This window comes from Chiloscyllium plagiosum, unplaced genomic scaffold (genome assembly GCF_037043375.1).
Source record: "Chiloscyllium plagiosum isolate Xiang-an unplaced genomic scaffold, Cpla_swu_hap1 HiC_scaffold_4, whole genome shotgun sequence".
NCBI classification, from domain to species: Eukaryota; Metazoa; Chordata; class Chondrichthyes; order Orectolobiformes; family Hemiscylliidae; genus Chiloscyllium; species Chiloscyllium plagiosum.
In genome coordinates this window covers 145750274-145775209 of record NW_028270142.1, presented here as the reverse complement: position 1 = coordinate 145775209, position 24936 = coordinate 145750274, and the positions used below count along the sequence as shown (strand labels likewise).

The following is a 24936-nucleotide window of genomic DNA, read 5'->3' as shown; positions in this document are numbered from 1 at the left end:
AAATACTCATTCAGAAAGCCAGTGCAGACATGATGAAGTAATAGACTTTTTCCTGTGTTGTAACAATTCTGTGATTCTGAGAGTAATTTTAACCTATCTGGCAGAGCAGGAATCCCATGGAATCCGTAAGACCATGAGAAATACAAACAGAAGTAGCCCATTCCTTTAGTCTGCTCCATCATTCAGTAGAATTATTGTTGATTCGAAATTCCTCACATTCACTTTCGTACGTTTTCTCCGTAACCCTTGATTCCCCAACTGATCAATAATCTATCCATCTCAGCCTTAAATATACACAAGCACTCTGCCCCCTTAGCTCTTGATGGAATTGGGTGGAACATCAGTTCTTCAGCCCTTAGTTTCTGTCACCAGTAAAATCAGTTAGAGCATGAAATCAGCATTTCCTCTGATAAATAACATTTTCTTATGCATAACATTTTAGAATGCAAAAATATTGTTTTTGCTTTTATTTTTCTAATTTTTGTCAAAGGATTGTAATGAAAATAGAATTCCAGTATGGAAGATTTTAAATTTATATTATTTTACTCCCTTCTTTATGGCTACCTAAAAGAGAGAAATAAACTTTTGGATCTTAAAGCAAAATTTCTGACTTCAAGATGTCATAGGGACATAGAAGCAGGAGCAAGTCATTCAACCAAGTGAGCCTGCTCCACCATTCAATTGGACCAAGACTACTCTTCTACCTCAATGCATTATCTTCATATCCCTTTATGTTATTAATCTCTAGAGTCATACTGCAAGGAAACAGACTCTTCAGTCCAACCAATTCATGCCAACCATAATCCCAAATAAAAATAGTCCTACCTGCCTGTATTTGGCATATATTCCTCCAAACTTTTCCTAATCATGTACTTATCTAAATGTCTTCTAAGTATTGTAACTAGACCTGCATCCACCACTTCCTCTTGAAGATCACTCCACACACAAATCATTCTCTGTATAAAAAAGTTACTCCTCATGTCCTTTTAAAATATTTCTCTTCTCACCTTAAAATATGACCCCCTAGTCTTTAAAACCCCACCGAGGGAAAGACATGTGCCATTCACTTTCTCTCATTATTTTATAAACCACTGTAACCTTGTATAAACCTCACCTCCCAACCTCCTACATTCCAGTGAGAAAAGGCTCAGCCTATCCAGCCTCTCCTTATAACTCAAACTCTCCATTCCTGGCAACATCCTGGTAAATCTCTTCTGAACCCTCTCTAACTTAATAATATCCTTCCTCTAACAGGGAGACCAAAACTGGACACAGTACTCCAGAAAAGGCCTCTAGAAATCTATTGATTTCTGTCTTGAATGTGCTCAATGTTTGAGCTTCTACAGCCCTCTTGGCGTAAATAAATTCCAAAATTTCACCACCCTCTGTGTGAAGAAACTCTCCCTGAAAACTGACAGTAGCGTAAATAGGACTTTAATTGACGAGACAAAGCGAAGACTCGCAGGGCCTGTGCTGTATAGAGTAATAGATTTTTTACAGCAAGATAGCTTCAGCCCCATATCAATATCTTAGGTGATGGGAATGATGGCATGGTGGCTACATTTGCAGAGTGCACAAAGATAGGCAAGAAACTATGCTGTGAGTATAACTTAACAATAATGCAGATTGATATGGATAAAATGATTGGACAAAAATCTGGCAGTTGGAGTATAACATGGGAAGTGTAAACTTGTTCACTTTGGCTGGAAGATTAAAAAAAGCAGAGTATTTTTTTAATTGGAGAATTAAAAACTCCAAGGTGCAGAGTGATTTAGGTGTTTTAATGTATGAGCCATTGGAAGTTAGAATGCGGGTATAGCAAAGTATCACAAAACTCTTCCTGATTACCTTGAGTTTTTCTTGGTGTCCAGCTACAATCTCTTCAGTGATTGATTCTAATACCTTCTTCATGACAGATGTCAAGCTAAATGGCTTATAATTTCCTGGTTCCTGAACTCTCCCATTTTGAAAGTTTTATTTTGAAAAGGAGTTAAACATTAAGATGAGAAGGCAGCATTAAGGTGCAGATTAGCACTCCCTCATTATTATACTGGGTAAAATTCCACCATTGAAATCCACGCTTTCAGTTGTCTGTGTCCTAAACTCTTAGTCACTCCTTAAACCTCTCAGCCTCTCTGGCTTCCTTTAAGGCACTCCTAATACCTACAACTTTAACCAGCTTAGCATAACCATACAACGGAGCAGTTAAATTTTGGCAAATCCTCATTTGGGAAAATACCATTGAAATTATATTTCAATCCCATGATTTATTACCATGCAACACTAGCACACAATCTATAATTAGTGTCTTGAGCTAAATAATCTGGTTGCCTGTTTGTGGCAATTAGAATAATGGCTGGAAGCGAGTGATAAGGTTTTAAACTGGGTAATTACAATGACTGTTGAAACTTTATTGCTGGAACAGCACAGCAGGTCAGGCAGCATCCAGGGAACAGGAGATTCGACGTTTCGGGCACAGGCCCTTCCTCAGGAATGCCTGTGCCCGAAACGTCGAATCTCCTGTTCCCTGGATGCTGCCTGACCTGCTGTGCTGTTCCAGCAATAAAGTTTCAACTTTGATCTCCAGCATCTGCAGACCTCACTTTCTCCTAATTACAATGACTGCAAAGAGTAAAGCTCAGGCAGTCAGTATATGTCTTCCCAGCCTCACGATTGCATTCTTCAAGATCAGTGTGGAAGATAAATATCATAGAGTCATAGTGGTGTACTGAAAAAGACCCTTTGGCCCATCTAATCTGCATCAGTCAAAAACAAACGCCTAATTATTCAAATCTCATTTTCCAGAACTTGGCTCATCGACTTAGCAAACAATATTCACTTGTTTGTAACATTAGAGAAATTGTTATGATCTGGACTAGACTGCTATGAAACAGGTTCACACAAACTTTCAAACAGAATTGGAAATTATACTTGAAAGGCAAAGTTATAGGATCACAAGGACAGAGTAAATGCAGGGTTATGGGGATAGGACGGAGGTGGTGGAAGGCTGCATTTGGGTAGGATGCTCTTTGAAGGATCGGTGCAGATTCAATTATCAGAATGACCTCTTTCTACACTGTAGGAATTCCGTGATTCTAAGAAATGTGAGGTGAGAATTTGGCAGGAAGAACATGGAGTGACAATATAAAATGGGTTAAAAAATGCAGTAACCTCCACTTTCAAATTCAAGTCCCCAAATAACAATGAAAATATGTTATAGACCTTCAATAAATTGTATAAAAAGTAACATTTTTCATTTATATGGTGTCTTTATCAAGGTAAAGTATCCCAAGTAAAAATGAATGACTATCAAATAGAATTTGGCCACCAAACACGTAAGGAAATAATCAGATAAGCAACCAAAATATTAGTCAAAGAAGCATTTTTTTAAGTATGGTAAATGAGGAGAGAAAGGCAGGGAAGATTTAGAGAGGAAGTTTCAGGCAGCTGAATGCACTTATTGCATTGGGCACCACTAATGGAGTGATAAATATTCATGATACACAGAAGGTTAGGATACCATAGAATCCCTATAGTGGAGAAGCAGTCCATTTGGCCCATCGGGTCAACACCAATCCTCTGAAGAGAATTCCACCCAGACTCACCCCACTACCTTATCCCTGTAACCCCATATTACCCATGGTTAACCCACATATCCCTAGGCACTGTGAGCAATTTAGCACAGACAATCCACCTAACCTGCACATCTACAATTCTGGTCTTCTTCCTATCAGAAGGATGTTGTGAAACTTGAAAGGGATCAGAAAAGATTTATAAGCATGTTACCGAGTTTCGAAGGCTTGAGATAGGGAGAGGATGAATAGGCTGGGGCTGTTTTCCCTGGAGCGTTGGAGGCTGAGGGGTGACATTATAGAGGTTTATAAAATCATGAGGGTAATGGATAGGATAAATAGACAAAATCTCTTCCCTGGGGTGAGGGAGTCTGGAACTAGAGGGCATAGGTTTAGGGTGAGAGGGAAAAGACATAAAAGAGACCTAAGGGGCAACATTTTCACACAGAGGGTGGTACGTATATGGAATGAGCTGCCAGAGGAAGTGGTGGAGGTAGTATGATTGCAACATTTAAAAGGCATCTAGATGGCTAAATGAATCGGAAGGGTTTGGAGGGATATGAGCCGGGTGCTGGCAGGTGGAACTAGATTGGGTTGAGATATCTGGTTGGCATGGATAAGTTGGACCAAAGGGTCTGTTTCCATGCTGTACATCTCTATGACTCTGTGGACTATATGTAGGAACCAGAGTCTCCAGAGGAAAACCAGAGAGACATGTGGAGAATGTGCAAACTTTACACATGCAGTTGGCTGAGGGTGAAATTGAACCTGGATCCCTAGCACTGTGAGGCAGTAGTGCTAATGATGTGCTACCATGCCGCCCCAAAGTGCATGAAGTGCACCAGGAGTGCAAAGATCTCAAACTTGGAAGATCTGCAGGAGGTTACAGAAAAAGGGTCAATGCTATAGAGGATTCACAAAAAAGATCTTGGAGACGTTGATGATCTTTCATCAGACTGGTTAACTGTTGTTTCTGTTTCTAACTCCACTGATGCTGCCCAATCTGCTGAGGATTCTCAGCATATTCTGAAAGATTTGAACACTTTAAGAATTGTAAGTTTGATTTGGGAATAAAACCTGAAAATGCGATTGTATTATTTTCAGCCTGCAGGTGTAACCCTGAATTTGCAGATGGATGTGATGGAACAACAGGTCTGTGTCGCTGCAAACCGCAGTACAGTGGTCAACACTGTGACAGATGTTCTCGTGGATATTACAGCTTCCCTCAGTGTGGTTGTATGTAGAACACTTTCATCCTTGTGGTTTTAATTATTCACCTTGTTTGCAGATTTAAGTACTCTTTTGCTCAGTTCCAAGCAAGTAAAAATGTAAGCAAAATAATAACATAAGCAAAATAATATTTTTTATTTCAGCTGGAGAGTTTTAGATCGTAATCTAGACATCATGGTCTGATACCTGATTTAAGTACAGGGTACATTGTGCTCCTTATATTATGGACTCTGAATTTTGGACAGACCACTATACTTGTAGTACTGTGACAGCCTCAAGTGTCCTCCAATTCAGAGGCCCACTAGCTGGCCAGGCACCATATCTGGATGGGGCCAGTTGGCCATTACTGGGAGTCTCACAAGTGCAAACTTCATACACCCATTCATGTTTCAGATTAGTCCAGAGTTACTTAAAATATACAGCAAAGACATAGATCATTCAGCCTAAGTGGTCTTGACCCACAGGAGCTTCCTTCTACCCAACTCATTCCAGCCTATCTACCTCTCCTTCCAATCCATATGCCCTCATGTTTTTATCAAGCTTCTCCTTAAATGGCCTACTAATGGCCTGGTAAGAGTTTTAAATTCTCACCACTTTTCTAAGTAAATAAGTTTCTCCTGAATTTCCTTTTGAATTTATTGGAGAATATCTTAAGTTCTGACCATTGGTTTTGGACAACCCCCTGTTGAATCCTTTAGTAATTTTAAAGGTCTCTGAATAGACCACCCATTAACTTTCTATTTTCTAGAAAGAAGAGTGGCTGCCAGTCCAGTCTTTCCCATGAGTTTGTACTGTCTTGGTGTTGGGATCACTCTTCTGATTTTTTTAAAATGCATTTTCCCAGCATTTGCGTCCTCTTTGTAATAACCGAAGCTGAAAATGTTCACAATGTCCCATGTGTAGTCCAACAACAGGATTTCTAAATTTATGAATTCTTTCCTCTGAAAGAGAACCATTCTACTTTTAAAATATTACAACCAGCCTGAACATGTTTCATAAATTAGTACTGTATTTTCTGTGGAATTATCAAACCACACAAGTCATTTCAATCCCTGAGTCTGTTAAATCTTTGAAAAAGGTTTGCCTGCAATTGAAAGAAAATCTGTGTTTGGTATTCCACTGTTCATGGACATAACGATTTATGCTGCTTGACTGATTCCACAACCAGTCATTATCCCAGTGAGGGGATGCTGGGTCTGTAAATTCATGGATTTGAATGACAGCTTAAAATGATTATGAAGAGATTTTCTACCTTTGATGTGGGGCTACAAATACAAATATATGTTCTAGTAAAAGCTTAAGCAGTTTAGACCATAAGAGCAAGAGTAGGCCACTCACCTTGATCACCATTCAATTAGATCATAGTTGGTTAGGATGCCCTTCGGATAGTTGGTGTAGACTCGATGGGCCAAATGGCCTCTGTCTACACTGTAAGGATTCAATGATTCTATTAAAGGTGGAGCAGACTTGAAAGGCCAGACAATACTCCAGCATATATCAGCACAGTCAGACAGGGGAGGAATAAGGGACCAAACTTGGAAAGAAAAAATTCTTCCTTGGAACTATATCTCTTAATTCATCTGTGAGAGAATTCATTTGCATGTGATGCAGATTTGACATTTTTAACTAAGAGTGTCTTTTGTTCTAGATGTTCCAGTTTATTCCACAGCCAGTCCAGTAACTGTAGTCCCATCAGCTGGAGATTTCCAAAGTAAGCATTTGCAATTATCATTGAGCATAGAACCAAAGATTAATTGTAGTTTTGATTTATACCATGACACAGCAGGCTTTTTAATGTGGAAGTAGCTGGAAATACACTTCTACATTCTGCATTAGGGATGCTGGGAATCACACCAGAATATGAGTCAGTAATTTAGAACATAAATGATGAAAATGATCTTTATTAATTTCTGCTAACTCCTTTCTACTATAAATTACACTGTTTTGAAGATATAATGGGCTGAATTGTCACCTTAGTTGGAAAATAGAAGTCAAGGTTGTTTTCAAAAAGTGTGGTGCTAGAAAAGCACAGCTGGTCAGGCAGCATCCGAAGAGCAGGAGAGTCGATGTTTTGAGAATAAGCTCTTCAGCAGGAATGATGAATGCTCTTTGCATGCTGCCTGACCGGCTGTACTTTTCCAGCACCACACTTTTTGATTCTGATCTCCAGCATCTACGGTCCTCATTTTCTCCCAGTAGTTTCAGGTTCCAAGCTTGACCTCAGAGCAACAAGACACTCTGAATTTTTTTACCAGTGCACCTCCCGCCCCCTCAAACTTACTTCACTTGGAGACAGTTTCCCCATTCAATGACAGATGGTGTATGAGCTCTTGAAGGGATTGAGGGATGGAAACCCAATCTAATGCTGGGTGCCTAGATTTAGGCAGGTAGGCTACCCAGTTAGCCTCCTTCAGTGCTGGTTAATGAGGCTCTTAATGATCTTAATTGTTTGCCTACCTGATCCCAAATCTGTGCTGGCAAAAAGATAAGGAAGTCAATATGTGATTGGCCCTGTAGTTATTGAACAGCATTCACCTCTGATAATGATAAATGATAAAGCTTTATAATTCATTTAATTGAACCATTTGATAATTTATTAAAGCCCAAATTATCCACAAAAATAATTTGTGTGAATTATTTATCAACATAAGGTTGCATTGAAAACCTGTAAACTAAAATGAAATAGCCCAGTCAAAAGGCTAACAATAAATAATTGAATGCAAGTATTTTAACATCAAGTACTGCAAAAACATTTCTAACATCTTAACTATTAAGAAAATGTTTGAGATAAGAAAATACAACTATTTTTGCACCAGGTTTGTGCAAATAGCAAGCTAAAAATTCAAATGAAACCTATACTGTAACCTAGCAGATAATAAAAGCACTTTTCAACAAATCCTGCTTGTGAAATTCAAATATTATCAAACATTTTTTCTAATGTTTAAGTGGCACCTCTGCTTCCAATTCCTGAAATATGCAAAATAACATATCAATACCATGCCATGAGCTATTGGCATAGAATTACACCCTTCCACTGAGTTCCCGCTCTCTGCTGTATTGCTGTGCCCACATCTGAGGTAGGGAAGGGGTTCCTAATGGGGAAATCATCACGGTACTGCATTCATATGCCAATCTAACAGAGACATTAGTGAACGTCTCAAGCAGGTCAGCTGCTCACAAATTCAGTCACAAGGGAAACAAAAAAGCACATCAATAACAAAGGGAAAATGAGCTTTGATGAAAACAGACTCATTTTGTCGAAGCTTTCCATCTTGTACTCATCAGGACATTTTGCAAGACTACCAATTCAAGAGGAAAAACAACATTTGTACTGCATGCAAGGGGAATGCTGATTGGTTGTGAAGTGGACTCTGATTATGAGAGTCATCGCCAAGGAGAATTAAGCCATTAATGCTGATTGACAGTTAAAATCCTGGTTTTATTTAACTTTTAAGCTGGGCAGTTTTATTCTGCTTGATCAGAGCATTGCCCTGAGAAATGATCCAAAAATGGTTGTCACCTATTTTGTTGAGTTGAAAAGAGGATTAAATCTTGAAGGGTAACCAAAACTAAAAGTCCTCTTATTTTGATATACCGAACTACAGAAGTGTTACAGCGCTGAAGAAGACCATCTGGTACATTGTGTCTGCGCTGGCTTGTTAAATGGACATCATTACTTAATGTTAATTTCCCACTTTTCTCTCTCTCACAACCCTTGCACATTATTTTTATCTATATAACCACTTAATGCCCTCTTGAATGCCTCAGTCGAACCTGCCTCCCCCTCACATTCAAGCATTGCATTCCAGACCCTAACTACTCACTGAGTGAAAAAGGTTTCCCTCACTTTATCTTTGCTTCTTTTTCAGATTACTTTAAATCTATGCCCTCTTGTTCTTGTGCCTTTTAAGATTGGAAACAATTTGTCCCTGTCTACTTCATCCAGCACTTCATGATTCTATAAGCCTGTATCACATTTCCTCTAACCTTCTTCCCTCAATCTCTCCTCACTGGAGATTAGAAAATCCAACTACTGAACAATTTGACATCAAGTAATGGGCTAGACTGACTGAACTTGAAAGTCCAACTTTAGCATGATTTGTTCTCACTATAGAGAGAACATTGTGACATAATACTGTCAAAGATCATAGGAGAGATGAATGTAATAAACAGCCTTGAAGTGGAAAATGTCAATGTATACTAATTGTTTTGGTACTGAAGTATTGATTTTTCAGTCATCGGCTTTTGTTCTTTACAGATTGTAAATGTAATGTGCAGGGCACAGTGGCAAATACCTGTCACATAGATCCTCATACTCAGCGTTGTGATTGCAAACCACACTACACTGGTCCATACTGTACTCACTGTGCCACAGGATATTTTGGGAATTACTGTCAACGTAAGTATGTATAGAACCACAAATTATTCAGTTGTTAAGTAGTTATTTCAGCTATTTAGATAGCTGACAGCAGTTTAAGATAAAATATTAGTGGAGATTTGGAAGGAGCAGTCCAGAATAAAGGGGTATAACCTTAAAATTAGAAATCACACACCAAGTTGTAGTCCAACAGATTTATTTGGAAGTACTAACTTTCATAGGGCTGCTCCTTCATCAGACAGCTACCTGATGAAGGAGCAGCGCTCCAAAAACTAGTACTTCCAAATAAACATGTTGGACAATAACCTAGTGTTGTGTGATTTTTAATTTTGTCTATCCCAGTCCAACACTGGCACCTCTACGTCATGGCTTAAAATTAGAGAAAGTCCTTTCAACAGTGAAGTCAGGGAGAACATTTTCATGGAACAATAATTTGAAACTGGAGATCAATTAACAATGTGATTTGTTGGTACAGAACTTGAATATTGCTGAAAAAAGGCATATTTTGTCAAGGTCTTTCACCTTACACTCATCAGAACAAAAAAGAATATTAATTAAAGGGAAAACCTTATTTACCTTGCGTGAAGAGAGAATCCTGATTGGTTGGCAAGTGGACTTCTGTCTGGTAGTGATATTGTCATGGAGACTGCACAAACTAATGATGATTGACAGTTAACTGGTGACTCTGATTGGTCTGGGCATTGCCCTGAGAATTGAGCGGTGTTGATACAGACTGCTAATTCCTATCTCCATAATAAATGAAAGCATCTATTCTTTGCCTACTTCATCCTTTGTAGTTATAATCATCCTTCAGCCTTCTGTTTTCCAGAGAATTCCAAAAGGTCAGTCTTTCATGAAAACTATAACCTCACATACTTGGGTCTCACCTCCATAATTCATTTCCTGTACTTTCTGCATGGTCTCTTTATATTCTTTTGGTAACATGGAGACTAGAATTCTGTAAAGTTGTGGTGTAACCAGAAGTTTATGTTGAAATAGGTGCACTATGTGTACATATTCTTTCTGTTTGCAAAGAGCAGGGTCTGTGTGTTAATATATGTAACTTCCAGTACATGCAAACACTGCATGCTGCGAGCCCGACTAATAATCCTAAATTGATTGTCAGCTTAATTCTTCACACACTCAATATTATCTAGCAAATGTTGACGAATTGCAGAGTCATTTCTAATGTTGGGCACCATGTTTTGAATTTTCCAAATGCAAAACTGTTCTGGTTGCATACAATCAGTTAGGGTAAGAAATAAACTTTTTGAATATATTTCCACATCGTAAGTTGTTGCACTTAAGCACTTGCTGCTTGTTACATTACTATCATTATATCAATTCTTTTCTCACTCATCAGATCCAGTCAAAATAATTAAACCAGTGCAGTTTAAGTGAGCTAAACCCAAAAATACTCAACGTACATCTTTTCTGTGATCTCTTAAACTAGTTTACGATTCATTTTCCCAGATCATGACCCCCCCACAAACTTGGTGCCCGCCCCCAAGTCTAAATTACAAAATTCTTTGATTGTGATGATTGAGAAAGCCTCACTTCAAATTGAGCTAAGTTTCCTCTGTGCCTTTACAGTAGTCAGTACATTAATACATGATTCCTTTCTCATCAAATACTGTTAAATTAATTGAGAAACAGATTAATGTACACAATCATGAAAGTAGTAAACAGCTCAAGATAGTGATCTCAAATCATTTTCAGTGTGTCAGGAACCCTGCTGTGAAAGACTAGGTATTATTAAAAAATGTTTACTTTTGGTAACCAGAATATTTTCAGCAGATACTCTATCTTACAATGTAGAGCTATAACAGATGACACATAACAGAACTCTTGTTTAGAGTATCATGCCTTCAATGATTGAAGATCGATTCTCTTTGTGTGCAGCGATTTAATACTATACAATATTTATTTAGAATGTCAGTGCTACGGTGCTGGAGTGACAAATCAAGTGTGTGATCCAAACACAGGACAGTGTTTGTGTCGAAATGGATTTCAAGGTTATTTTTGTGAAAGCTGCTCAGCAGGATATTTTCGGTTCCCCTACTGTGAGCGTAAGTAAGACTTGTCACTATAGGTGGACAACACTTTTCAGTTACAGCTAAGCAACAATATTTTCATTTCAGTCACATAACCTATGCGTCAGGTGCGTTGTACTTTTTTGTATTTCTCTCCAGGAGGGCTTAAACTCTGAATAGGGAAATACGTCAAAACCATTACAAGCTAGAGATTGTTATGACACAGACACAGACAGCTGAACCAAATCAGCCTTTTTTATCTCTGTATTTACCTCAGTAAAATTAAAACCTTTAAATACCCTCAAAGTTAACTCAATGGTTCCTAACCAGACTTTGAGTAGCCAATCCCAGCCTCTGCGAATAATCAGTGTTAGACTCTGGTTTTGAGGCTTAAGCAAAAGATTTAGCAACTTATTAACAATATCGCAATTTCAGCGGAACAAAATAAAACAGCAAATTAATCTAATTAATGTCTATGATTTTAAAGCCAATAAACACTTGTTTTTCAGCCCTATTTATATAAAAGACCGACAGACAAGCAAACATGATTAAGGGATCAATAAAAAAGAAAAGCAAAACTGGAAAGGTTACGAACATAGTTTTCACAATGCATTATTCCACAGGCATAAGTGATTGTTTTTTGGTTTTCTGAAGGGCCATTTTTTTCGAATCACTCAGAATACTCCACTTCAGTAATATTTATAACTTAATTTCTCTCAACTTCCAGTAGCTGATAACGGGAAGTTAGGCAGGGAGCTTTCAAATCTTCAAGCTATAGCATTAACAGCCAAACTCCTTCTCCAGGAAACATATTCCAAAACCCAGTTCAAATGCTGACCACTCCTGGTAGACTGACTATCCCCTCATGAGCTGGCAGTTACTATTCAACATCTGCCATCTGCTTGAGCATAATGTCTCGCCAGACTTGCTGGAACCAATTCCCAGGTACTGACCTCATTTTCGGTGAGACATCTGCTATCTATTTAAATGTACTGTTTCTCACGGGTGTTCAAGAGTTTGTAGAGCCAGAAACAACCTACAATTAACTTTCAGGCCTGGCCTCAAAAGCAAACAACTGCTTATGAGTTCTCTCTTTTTTAACTCAGGCTACATTTTCAGCTGACAATTCTTAGTTTACAACTCCAAACCAAAACTCATAAAATAATAAATTAAAAATAATGAAAAATTAGCAAGGGTCTAACAAGATGACAGATGGCAATCCGTGTCCTGATGAATATTGGCTTATCAGTGTCAGCATGGTAGAATGATATGACATAGATGGAGGTGGCATATTCCATTCTATATAGTGACATGTGTGTTCTGACTGAAGGCAGAGCCTTAGTACATTGTCTGCTGATGCTTCACCTTGAGCCTTTTCCTTGGCAGTTTTTTGCTAGTGGAAATCTGCAATTTCTTCCATTCTGAGGGCAGTGCAAAGGGACAAGTCTCAGGTCCACCTCAGCCTGAAGAGGAATTGAACCATTGTCTTTGATGTTCTTCTGAACCACATGCTAGCCACCTACGCTAATGGTACCCTATTATATATTGTCTTTTGAACTGGCTGTTCAATGAAGGCCTTATCTGCCTTCTCATTTGGAAGTAAAGGACTCTAGAATGGCATTTTGAAAAACTTAGAGTTTTCCCTAGTCTCCTGAACAATATTTACCCCCCCACCCAACAAGATATGTACAGGGGAGCATACCACTGTAATGGACTGAACACTCTTGGCTGGCTGAATCAGGACAGACTGAAAAACCTTCCCCATTGTGGTTTCATCTTGGCTGAAAAAGTATTCCAAATAAATACAAGTTGTTACTTCCCGCTAGTACTTTAAAAGGAAGCATTGTTTTGCCCATTGCTGAAATCAGACTTTTTCTGCAATGGAAATCTGAGAGAATTTCCTGACATAAAGGGATTTAGTTGCTTTATTAAAAAAAGAGGACACACAGAACTTTCAACTAAACAAATTATAAATCCCGTGTGGAGGAATTTTTATTTCTTGATCAGCAACTTTTTAACTGAGAGATACCAGGAGGGGCTAGACAGAGAAAGATTTGAACAAAGGATGAAGTGCAACGTTGAGTAGGAATAATTGAGAGAGGGCATATTTGACAAGTACAAGAAAATTCGTCTCACTAAAATTTTGCCACTAAAAAGAAAATACAGTGTTTCAAAATATTAAGGTTGGACTCAAAGTGCAACAGGTTAGTGTTCTGTCTGATCTAGTTTCCTTGCCACTGTCACACTACCATGCTACTACATCCCCAACGTCAATCACACTCCTTCCAGCTCATCCTATATCCTTACCATCCAGCTACCGCTGAAATCAGGAACCAAACAATGATAGACATTCGTATAATAAGACATTAAGAACAAAAAAGAGGCCAATCAGCCCATTATGCCTGTGCTCACTTTTTGAAAGAACTAGTCAACTAGTCACCCATTCCCCTCTGAGCACTTACCCAATTTCCTTTGGAAATCTTCCTCTTCTGAATCGAGTTCCATTGCCCTTTCAGACAATGCATAATTCAGTGTGTATATTTAAAGAAAATCCTTCTCACCGGCCTTAATACCAATAACCTTAAATTACTGATTGGGACCTGTACTTCATAACTCTGTGCTCCATCGATCACTGCAATGCAAGCTTCTTGTCACCAACACACAATTTAAACTCCAACATTGAATGAATTACAAAGATACTAAATTAGCAGCCACGAGAAAAGACTGGCTGGTCCATCAGTCATTCTCCACGTCAGGGTGACCCAAGTGTTGAAACAAACCCTATTTGATTGCCCTCCTGTCATCTAATCTCCTGGGGTTATTATTTCTCCAGCTGGTAGGAGTACTTAATTCAGCCTGTCAGAAAAGGGATGTTAGAGAGATTAGTTTGCTGCAATGTGAGTTTCCAATTGTTGCTTATTACATTGTCTAAGCAGTGAGCTGAATGTTTTCTAGCATGTCGGTGTAACAATGTTGGAACGCTACCTGAACGCTGTGATGACTCAGGGAGGTGTCTCTGTCGGGCAGAATTTGCAGGCAATCAGTGTGATCAATGTCACCCAGGATATCATTCATTCCCACGGTGTCAAGGTAAGATTCTTATTTATTAATTACTGAGACATTCTGAATTTATATGCTGGGCTAAAATCTTGCATATTTGTCTATCACATTACTTTGTTATTGTAAAACCATAAATGAAGGAGTAGAAACAGGCCATTCAGCCCATTGAATCTGGCCCACCATTCGATGGTCAGCAGATTGTCAGGCCAGCATGATAATAGTCGTATTACCTGGTACACTAGCCCACTCACAATAATCCTCCAAACCACTCTATGCCCCTTTATATTTTAGTGCCTCATCTATGACCTCTCCAGATCTATATTCCCCCAACTCCTCACTTCTACTTGTATCCTCCATGATTGGTCCATACCTTCCATTGCCACTTACCCAGTATTCACTATAGGCAGACTCCAGGATGTCTTTGAAATGGACATTGTAAACAAATAAACCACTAACAAACTAATCTGATTCTAACACACCATACTGAATAAAATCTCCTTAAAAAATCCCAAAATAATTAAGTTTTGTCAATGTCAAACTAAGCACATCTAAGACATCTAATACTTTAATAACCTTCTAAAACTGTCAATCAAAATATTAATACAACCCCTGAACAGGTGGATAAAAATTCAACTGATCATTCAAAATAGTCATAGCTGACATAGCAAGCTATGCCAGCTTGCAGACAATGGAGTCCATTGAATTACAAACACAGATGGCCACTTTTTTAGAAAGTCCATCAATTGAAGCAGCCCAAGAACAGATGGGTCTGTTTTCTAATTGACAGTTTCTGAATTGAATTATTTACTTTTAAAAGGATTCTAGGCATTTAAATCTCTTCAAATTATTAGACTGAAAACCCCAATCATTGCAGTAAAAACATATTTCACTTACAGCGCATCATCTAAGTATTTAAACTGAAGGAACAAATTAATCTTTTTATATTTCAAAGCTGATCAGTGAAAGGTAACCATTCCTTTTGATTCCCTACGTGGTACTGGGTTTCTTATGTGATTCATACTTCCTCTGAAACCTTAAGCCAGACCTATTGATTGAAGGGCTCCACCCCCATTAAAATTGCAGATGGGCTTTAAACTGCCTACCCCACAATGGAGCTGGCATGTGAATATAGACATGCAATGCTGTACCCATGTAGGCTATCCATACCTTTCTTCCATGGCAGCAAAAATTTCCAGAAATGGGAATAAGGGCATAAAGTCCGGAATCAGTCCCACCTACTATTTTTAATGAGGCATACAAGATGCTAAAGGGATTGACAAAGTAGACACAGAAAGGAAGTTTTCTCGTGAGAGATTCTAGAATAAGAAGTCATGGTTTTAAGCTAAGGTGAGGCAGATTTACGACAGGGATGGGGAGGAATTACTTCTCTCAAAAGTTGGTCTGTGGAATTCACTACTGCAGAATATGGGTGTTGCTAGGTTACTGAATAAATTTAGGGAGGAGATAGATTTTTAATTAGTAATTATTAAAGAGTTATGGAGAACAGTCAGGAAAGTGGCATTGAAGATGACATGAGATCAGCTGTGATCATATTAAATAGGAGAAGGCTTGAGAGGGGGCTGAATTGCCTACTCTTGCTTTTAGTTCTTATGTTCTTATGATCTTCCAAATCAATTAGACTCAGTGAAAATCTGGGCCCTGATCTTTTTAGCTTCCAAGTGACTTAGCTGACCCAAATGAAGGCCTTGTTCAGTACACTGATTCCTGTTTATCTACAGCCTGTTCCTGTGACCAAATAGGATCGATAGATAATAACTGTGACACTATTGGACGCTGTCGCTGTCGTCCAAACTTCACAGGACCAACATGTTCCCACTGTGCGCCTGGTTACTATGGTTATCCCACTTGTTTGTGTAAGTACTCAACAAATATTTTATTCTCCTTAAAAAAAACAAAGAACTGTGGATGCTTGAAATCAGAAACAAAATTAGAAGTTACTAGAAAAAGTCAGCAGGTCTAGCAGCATCTGTGGAAAGAAAGCAGAATTAAGGTTTTGGGTCCCGTTCTGAAGAAGGGTCACTGGACCTGAAACGCTAACTCTGCTTTCTCTCCACAGATCCTGCCATTCTGATTTTATCATTATCAACTTTTTTTTATTTTCGAACATGACAGAAGGATTTCAGAAGGATAAACATTTACACAAAGCCTTAATAAATACAAATCTACAGAACAGGTGAAAGGGGAAAACCAGTATTAAAAAAGTTTATTCATCACTCAACACTGCCAAAAAAATCTGAGATAAACCAAAAGATATACGATTAAGAACCTCGTCTTCAGATTCATAACTTGCATTCCTGTTTATCAGATTTGTTTTAATAATTTTAGCTACTTACAGAATTGTTCAACCATTTGAAGCTTAGTTAACTGATAAGCTCCTTTTGAGTCTAAATCCTAAGTTCATAGAACATAGAACAATACAGCACAGAACAGGCCCTTCGGCCTACGATGTTGAGCCGAACATTTGTCCTAGCTTAAGCACCCATCCATGTACCTATCCAATTGCCGCTTAAAGGTCACCAATGATTCTGACTCTGCCACTCCCACAGGCAGCGCATTCCATGCCCCCACCACTCTCTGGGTAAAGAACCTACCCCTGACATCCCCCCCTATACCTTCCACCCTTCACCTTAAATTTATGTCCCCTTGTAACACTCTGTTGTACCTGGGGAAAAAGTTTCTGACTGTCTACTCTATCTATTCCCCTGATCATCTTATAAACCTCTATCAAGTCACCCCTCATCCTTCGCCGTTCCAATGAGAAAAGGCCTAGCACTCTCAACCTATCCTCGTACGACCTATTCTCCATTCCAGGTAACATCCTGGTAAATCTCCTCTGCACCCTTTTCAAAGCTTCCAAATCTTTCCTGAAATGAGGCGACCAGAACTGCACACAGTACTCCAAATGTGGCCTTACCAAGGTCTTGTACAACTGCAACATCACCTCACGACTCTTGAATTCAATCCCTTTGCTAATGAACACTAATACACCATAGGCCTTCTTACAAGCTCTATCCACCTGAGTGGCAACTTTCAAAGGTCTATGAGCATAGACCCCAAGATCCCTCTGCTCCTCCATCTTACTAAGAACCCTACCGTTAACTCTGTATTCCGCATTCTTATTTGTCCTTCCAAAATGCACAACCTCACACTTGACAGGGTTGAACTCCATTTGCCACTCCTCAGCCAAGGAGGAGCCAAGTTCAGCCAAGTCTCATTAGCGTCCTGTACTCCATTACCTATATTGATACCAGTCCAGCAAGGTCTTCCCTTTACAATTCTTATCTGTGTTTTCAAATCCCTCCAAATTCTTGTCATTCCCTTTCTCTGTAATTTCCTGCAGTTTGATGCCCCTCCAAAATCTCTGCACTCCTCTAATTCTGCCCTTTTTTATTCATTTGTGGGACGTGGGCATTGCTGACTGACCAGCGTTTATTGCTCTTGTGTATTCGTGATTGCCTGTAGTGACCTTTAGTTACTTGGGCTGTTAACTCTGGAATTCCTTTCAAAATCATGATACCATTCCACTACTCTGTCCTCCTTTAAGTTACACTTAAAACCTAACTTCAACTTCTTAATCTTTATTCTTAATATCAACTTCTATGGCTAAGTAAGTGAAAGTGAGGACGGCAGAGTCGAGAGTGTTGTGTTGGAAAAACACAGCAGGTCAGGCAGCATCCACGGAGCAGGAGAATCGACGTTTCAGGCAAAAGCCCTTCATCAGCAATGGCTAAGTGTCAACCTTTGTCTAATAATGGTCCTGTGAAGCCATCTTGTGATTTTAATTACATTAAAGGCGCTATATAAATTTATACAAAGTTTTCATGATTTCTTGATATCCATTCACTTTTCCCTTGATATCATTCCCTTCTATTATATTTTCATCCCTTTTCTTGGCATCTATTGATCACTCTAACCAGCCTTGTTCCCTCCTCCATTGATCTGCAGCTGTAAGGCTTCCAGTTGTTGGCTCTGCCCTGCTTTATTTTAGAAGGGTCTCCTTGAGTCCTCACCTCTTCGTTAATGCCTTTCCCTTGATTTAATATTTTCACAGATTTGATAATGGCAGGACAAATGAGATCAGTCCAGAGACAATAGAGAAAATCTATTGAATAGCAACAGTTGAACAGAAAAATATGTCGGCATACAGGGAAATATAGGCGTCATAGACATAATTAGATAGATCTTCTAGTTATTTGAAGCCTATCATTTCAGTTCTAAAGCATTGTTGCAGGTGTTCTTCAGGCCACTCTCTTAGGCTAACAGTCATTCAGCTGCTTCTTCAATGACATTTTTTCCACTTCTTGATCATAAATGGAAGTGCTTGCAAATGGTTATGCTTCGGTCAGTTGGATTTGAATTTCCATAGATACTGAAGCAAGCCATGACTACATGCAGCAAGACCTGAATTATTTAGGTTTGTGTTGATAGATAGCAAATCACATTAACACCACCCAAGTAGAAGTACACAGTGGCAAGTGAAGATCAATGTTAGGCCAGCATTATTGCCCAATCTTAATTGCCCTGGAGACAATGGTGATACTGCCTTCTTGAACCACTGCAGCTCATGTGGTGAAGGTAAATCCACAATTCTGTTAGAAAGGAAATTCCAGGATTTTGACCCGACAACAGTGAAGGAAAGGCCAATGTATTTCCTTGGAGAGAACTTTCAGGTGATGGTGTTCCCATGTATCGACTGCCTTGTCCTTCTATGTGGTAGAAGTCGCAAGTTTGGAAGATGCTGCTGAATGAACCTGGGTGAGTTGCTATGGTGCATCTTATAAATAGTACACACCGCTGTCATTGCTGAAGGGTGTGAATTTTAAGGCTTATGGAGAGCATGTCAGTTAAGCAGGCTGCTTTGTCCTGGATCGTGTTGAACTTGTTTGATTGCACCATCAGACAAGTAAGGAGCATTCCCCTCACACTCCTGACTTGTGCCATGTAGATGGTGGACAGTCATTGCAGAAACAAGAGGTGAGTTATTTGCTGCAGAATTGCTAGCCACTCACCTGCACTTGTAGCCACAGGATCCAGTTCAGTTCATAGTCAATAGTAACTTCCAAGATGTGGATCGTGGGAACTTCAGTGATGGTAGTGCCCTTGAATGTCATGGCTTTCATCTACTAAATGCACTGTGAGATTTGCTAAGTTGACTTTGAAAGCCCGTTCAAAGATGAAGAGCTTTTGCCTGAAACATCGATTTTCCTGCTCCTCGGATGCTGCCTGACCTGCTGTGCTTTTCCAGCACCACTCTAATCTAGACTCTGGTTTCTAGCATCTGCAGTCCTCACTTTTGCCTAGCCAGAAATTTTAAAAAGTCACAGAATTTGAATGATGTGACCCAAAATTTGACCCAGACCTGATTTTCTTCAAGCTTGCACATTGCAGAATGGAGCAGATAGATCATCACCCTGAATTAATTGAAGAACAGACTGGAAAAAGAATGAGGAAGCCACAAGGACAGGAGAAATAATGATAATTGGGTGTTGGGGTGGGGGGTGGGGATGTGGGGGGAATCTGTCTGCTAGGCTTCATGTAGCCTTGTTTTTCTGAGTTCCTCAGGGGAACAGCACTTAGTTGTGCCTTAACCAACCTAAAGGCTCAAAATGATGCGACAAGCCACTAAATATCTAAGTTTGAGTATTTGGTTTAGTTTTCCGTCATCTTACAAACATCCTTTGTTCTGTCTTTTTTAAAGCATGTGAGTGCTCTGCTGATGGTTCTTACGATGCTGAATGTGATCAGACCACTGGGAAATGTAACTGCCGGCCACGAGTTACTGGACAACGTTGTGATACTTGTGTGACAGGAGCATACAACTTCCCTGCTTGTCAAGGTAAGCATTGCTTATTATTGCAGTATGCTGTTAGGCTTCCTGTGAGTGATATCTTCTAAGTTTTGCAATTAAAAGAAATTTGGTGTAAATAATTTACACTAAAATTGGCAAATTTTCAATATGTACTCCGAACAGCAGGTGAAAGATTGCTTAAGCCGTTATCTTATCCTCCTTTTCTCATATCTATACCTTGCAATGTGTCACTATTCATTACTGAATAATTTTTGCCAAATATGTCATCAGCAACTTCTGAATTTTTTCAAGTACTTTATATGAAAAGAAAAAAAATTACAGGGCAAAGTAGAAAGACAGTAGGATCAATTGGATGACAGAGGAAGCTCAGAGGGATGTTGGGGTGCTTATCCACAGATCCTTGAAGGTGGCGTTTTGATTTGATTTGAATTGACTTATTATTGTCACATGTACCTATATACAGTGAAAAGAACTAATTTGTGTGCTAATCAGGCAAATCATACCTTACGTAAGTATAACAGGGTAATAGAATAGAATGTAGAATATAATGTACAACTACAGAGAAGGTGTTGGGAAAGGTCAACTCTAATATATGAAAAGTCTGTTTGTAAGTCTGATAACAGCAGGGAAGAAGCTGTTCTTAAATCTGTTGGTACATGTTTCAAACTTTTGTATCTTCTACCCAGTGGAAGAGGGTAGAAGAGAGTATAACAGGGTTGGAGGAGTCTTTGATTATGTTGGTTGCTTTCCTGAGGCAGCAGGAAATGTAGATGGAGTCAATGGAAGGAATGCTGATTTTTGTGATGGACTGGGCTACATTCACAACTCTCTGTAATTCCTTGCAATCTTGGGCAGAGCAGTTGCCATAGCTAAATAGGATGCTTTTTATGTTGCATCTATAAAAATTAAGAGTCACTGAGGATGTGCTAAATTTTCTTAGCCTTCTGAGGAAATAGAAGCTTGGTGTGCTTTCTGACTGTAGTGTTGATGCAGATGGACCAGGATAGATAGAACATAGAACATTATAGCGCAGTACAGGCATTTCGGCTCTCGATGTTGCACTGACCTATGGAACCAATCTGAAGCCCATCTAACCTACACTATTCCATTCTTGTCCAAATGCCTATCCAATGACCATTTAAATGCCCTTAAAGTTGGTGAGTCTACAGTTTTTGCAGGCAGTGCGTTCCATGCCCCTACTACTCTCTGAGTAAAGAAACTACCTCTGACATCTGACCTATATCTATCACAATGATAATTGGTGATATTTTCTTCCTACAAAAGTGTACAACTCCACATTTTTCATTAAAATACACCATCTACCACATTTCTGCCATTCATTTAACCTTTATGTCATACATACCTCTTGCCCTTCCACCTATTTTTGTGTCATCAGCAAACTTGGTAATAGTGCACTGACTTTTACCATCCAAGTTATTAATACATATTGTAATTAATTGTGGCCCCAAACTGATCCGTGTAGCACACCACCAGACACAGGTTGCCATCCTGAAAAAGCCCTCTTTGTCCCAACTCTTTGCCTTCTATTATTTAGCCACTCGTCTATCCATGATACATATCAAATACCTTTAGGAAATCCAAATACGTTTTATTTCCAAGTTCCCCCTTATCTATCCTGCTTATTACCTCCTCAAAGAATTCTAAAAGTCAGTCGCATGCTTTCCTCTTCATGAAGCCATGGGGTAAAAACAGATGCAAAATATTAAATTAATTTCACAGCCATGCCTCCAGACTCTATGTCTAAATGCTCTTTTTTTGTCCCTAATCAGCTCTATTCCTCCTTTTACTTTTCTTTTATTATTTATATGCAATAAGATTTTCACCATTCAATAGTATCATAGCTGATCTGCCATTTCTCATATCCACTCTCCTGTATTTTTTCCTGTAACCTTTGATTCCCTGACTGATCAAGAACCTATTTGTCTCAGCTTTGAATACACACTGTCCCATAGCTCTCTGTGGCAAGAAGTTCCAAAGACTCACAACCCATGTAGAGAAGAAACTCTTTCTCACCTCAATCTTAAAATGGCCTCATATTTATTCTGAGACTATGCCCTCTGGTGCTATACTCCCCCATGAGTGGAAATATCCTTTCAGCATTTATCTTGTAAGACCCCTTAAGAATCCTATATGTTCCAATGAGATCACCTCTTATTTGTCTAAACCCCAGTGAGTAGAGTCCCAGCTTATTTAGCGTTTGCTCAGAAGACAATCCCTTCCTACTCAGGATCATCCTTGTAAACCTTTTCTGAACTGGCTCTGAAAAAAAATGATATCTTTCCATAAATAAGGGGACCAAAATTGCTCACAGCATTCTAGGTGTGCTCTCACCAGCACCTTGTTACCACTTGTACTCAGCCCATTTGAAATCAGAGCTCAAATTCCATTTGCCTTCCTGACTACTTGCTATCGCGTGCTAGCTTTCTGTGTTTTGCACACAAGTCCCCCCAAGTGCCTTTGTGTTACAACTTTCTGCAGTCTTTCTCCATTTAAATAATACGATGTTCTTTTGTTCTCCCTTCCAAAATGAAAAATCTCACATTTTTCCACGTTCTACTCCATTTGCCAACCTTTTGCTGACTTACTTAACCTATAAATATCTTTCTTTAAACATTTTATAACCCTCTCGCTAATTATTGTTTCATAAATTTTTACGTCATCTGTAAATTTAGTTACAGTACGTTTGATTCCTTCCTCCAAGTCATTAATATATGTTATAAACAGCTATGGCCCTGGCACTGATCTCTGTGGAACCCCACTGAGAAAAAAACCTGCTAATTTTTTCCTGCCCATTAGCCAATTCTCAATCCATGCCAATATACTACCTCCAACACCATGAGCTGTTACCTTGTGACTTAACCTTTTGCAATGTACCTTGTCAAACGTCTTCTGGAATTCCGAATACAACACTCTTACTGGTTCTCCTCTATCAACTCTGGTGAAGACTTCATTGAGAAGTTAAACATTAGTCACACACAATTTCCCTTTCAAGAAGCCATGAAGTAGCTAATCTGTTTGATTAGATTCTGATTTTCCAAATAATTTGCCACACCTCCTCCACGATTATCTTCAATATTGATGCCCCGCAAGGTTGTATGCTCAGCCCCTTACTATAGTCTTTATATACTCACAACTGTGTGGCCAAATTCAGCTCTAACTTCATTTACAAATTTGCTGATGACACCACCGTCGTGGGTCAAATCTCAAATAATGAGCCAGATTACAGGAAAGGAATAAATAGCTTAGTGGCATGGTGTAAAGACAATGATCTCTCCCTCAATGTCAGACACATGAAAGAACTAGTCATCGTCTTCAGGAAGCAGAGTGGAGGACATGACCCTGGCTGTATCAATGGGGCTGAGGTGGAAGTGTTTGAGAGCTTTAAGTTACTTAAGTTCTGAGTGGCAGAAATGTGGTAGATGGTGTATTTTGATGAAAAATGTGGAGTTGTACACTTTTGTAGGAAGAATAGAGGAGCTGAATATTTAAATGGGGAGGAACAGCAGATATCTGCAGAACAGAGGGATTAGGATATTCTTCTGTGTAACTATCTCCAATAAGAGAGAATCTAACCTTTATATTCAATGGCATCACCGTCACTGAATCCTCCACTATTAACATCCCAGGGCTTGATGAGAAACTGAACTCAACTAGCCATATAAATACAGTGGTTGCAAGAGCAGGTCAGAAAGTTATGAACCTTGCAGTGAACTATTCACACAACTATTCACAATATACAGTCAGCTCTTCTATACGTGATGGTTGCGTAGTTGTGCAACCCTGCTTTGTAGAAAAGTTGTGCTTTAGAAACAGTGCTGAACATGTTGGCGCTGTAATCACATTAAAGCCAATACACATTTTAAAAGTTTGCACTGTAAAAACAGCATCCCCGATTCCTCAGTTGCTTTACAGCAAATTTACGTTGATGAAATGCGCATTATAACAGAATGACCTGTACATTAACGATTAGAGGAAACTATATACCATATCTTCAAGTTTGCAACGGAAAGCTGGGTGGGAGAGTCAACTGTGAGGAGAATGCAGAGATACTTCAGTGCGATTTGGACAAGTTGAGTAAGAGGGCAAGTGCATGGCAGAGACAATGTAATGTGGATAAATGTGAGGTCATCCATTCTGGTAGCAAAAACTGGAAAACAGATTATTTTCTGAATGGCGATAGGTTAGAAAGGGGATACATAAGTACACTAGTCGCTGAAGGTAAGTATGCAGATAAAATAAGCATATCATATGTAGGCCTTCACAGGAAGAGGAATTGAGTACAGGAGCAGGGATTTCTTGCAGCAATTGTATAAGGCCTTGGTGAGCCCACACCTTGTGTGCAGTTTTGGTCTCGTTTTCTGAGGAACAATGGAAGAAGTGCAACAAAGGTTTACCGGACTGATTTCTAGAATGGCAGGACTGGTATATGAAGGGGGACTGGATCAATTAGGATTGTATTCACTGGAGTTCAGAAGAATGAAGAAGACTCTCTTAGAAACTTATAACGTTCTAACAAGCTAGACAGGGTAACCACAGAAGGGATATTCCCAAAGACTGGACAGTGCAGAACCAGTGATCACTCTAAAGATATGGAGTAAATCATTTAGGACTGAGATGAAGAGAAATTTCTTCACCCAGAGAATGGTGAGCCTGTGGAATTCTTTGCCACAGAAGCAACTGAGGCCAAAACATGGAATATTTCCAGGGAATTAAGATATAGTTCTTAGACCTAAAGACATCAAAGATATGAGGCGTAAGCAGGAACAAAGTACTGAATCAAATGAACTTTGATTAAAATAAAATTTGAGGTCT

General features: G+C 39.1%; 1 protein-coding gene across 2 annotated transcripts in view; it reads left to right on the top strand.

Annotated features, from left to right (window-relative positions):
• The window catches only part of lama3 (laminin, alpha 3), a 376808-nt gene that overhangs the window by 109487 nt on the left and 242385 nt on the right, over positions 1-24936 (top strand). For both annotated transcript variants that reach the window (XM_043687604.2, XM_087986754.1), the window contains exons 10-16: positions 4677-4808; positions 6451-6513; positions 9061-9201; positions 11112-11249; positions 14169-14303; positions 16013-16147; positions 19993-20130. In XM_043687604.2, the coding sequence (XP_043543539.2) occupies positions 4677-4808; positions 6451-6513; positions 9061-9201; positions 11112-11249; positions 14169-14303; positions 16013-16147; positions 19993-20130 (882 nt within the window). The remainder of the gene's footprint in view (positions 1-4676; positions 4809-6450; positions 6514-9060; positions 9202-11111; positions 11250-14168; positions 14304-16012; positions 16148-19992; positions 20131-24936) is intronic.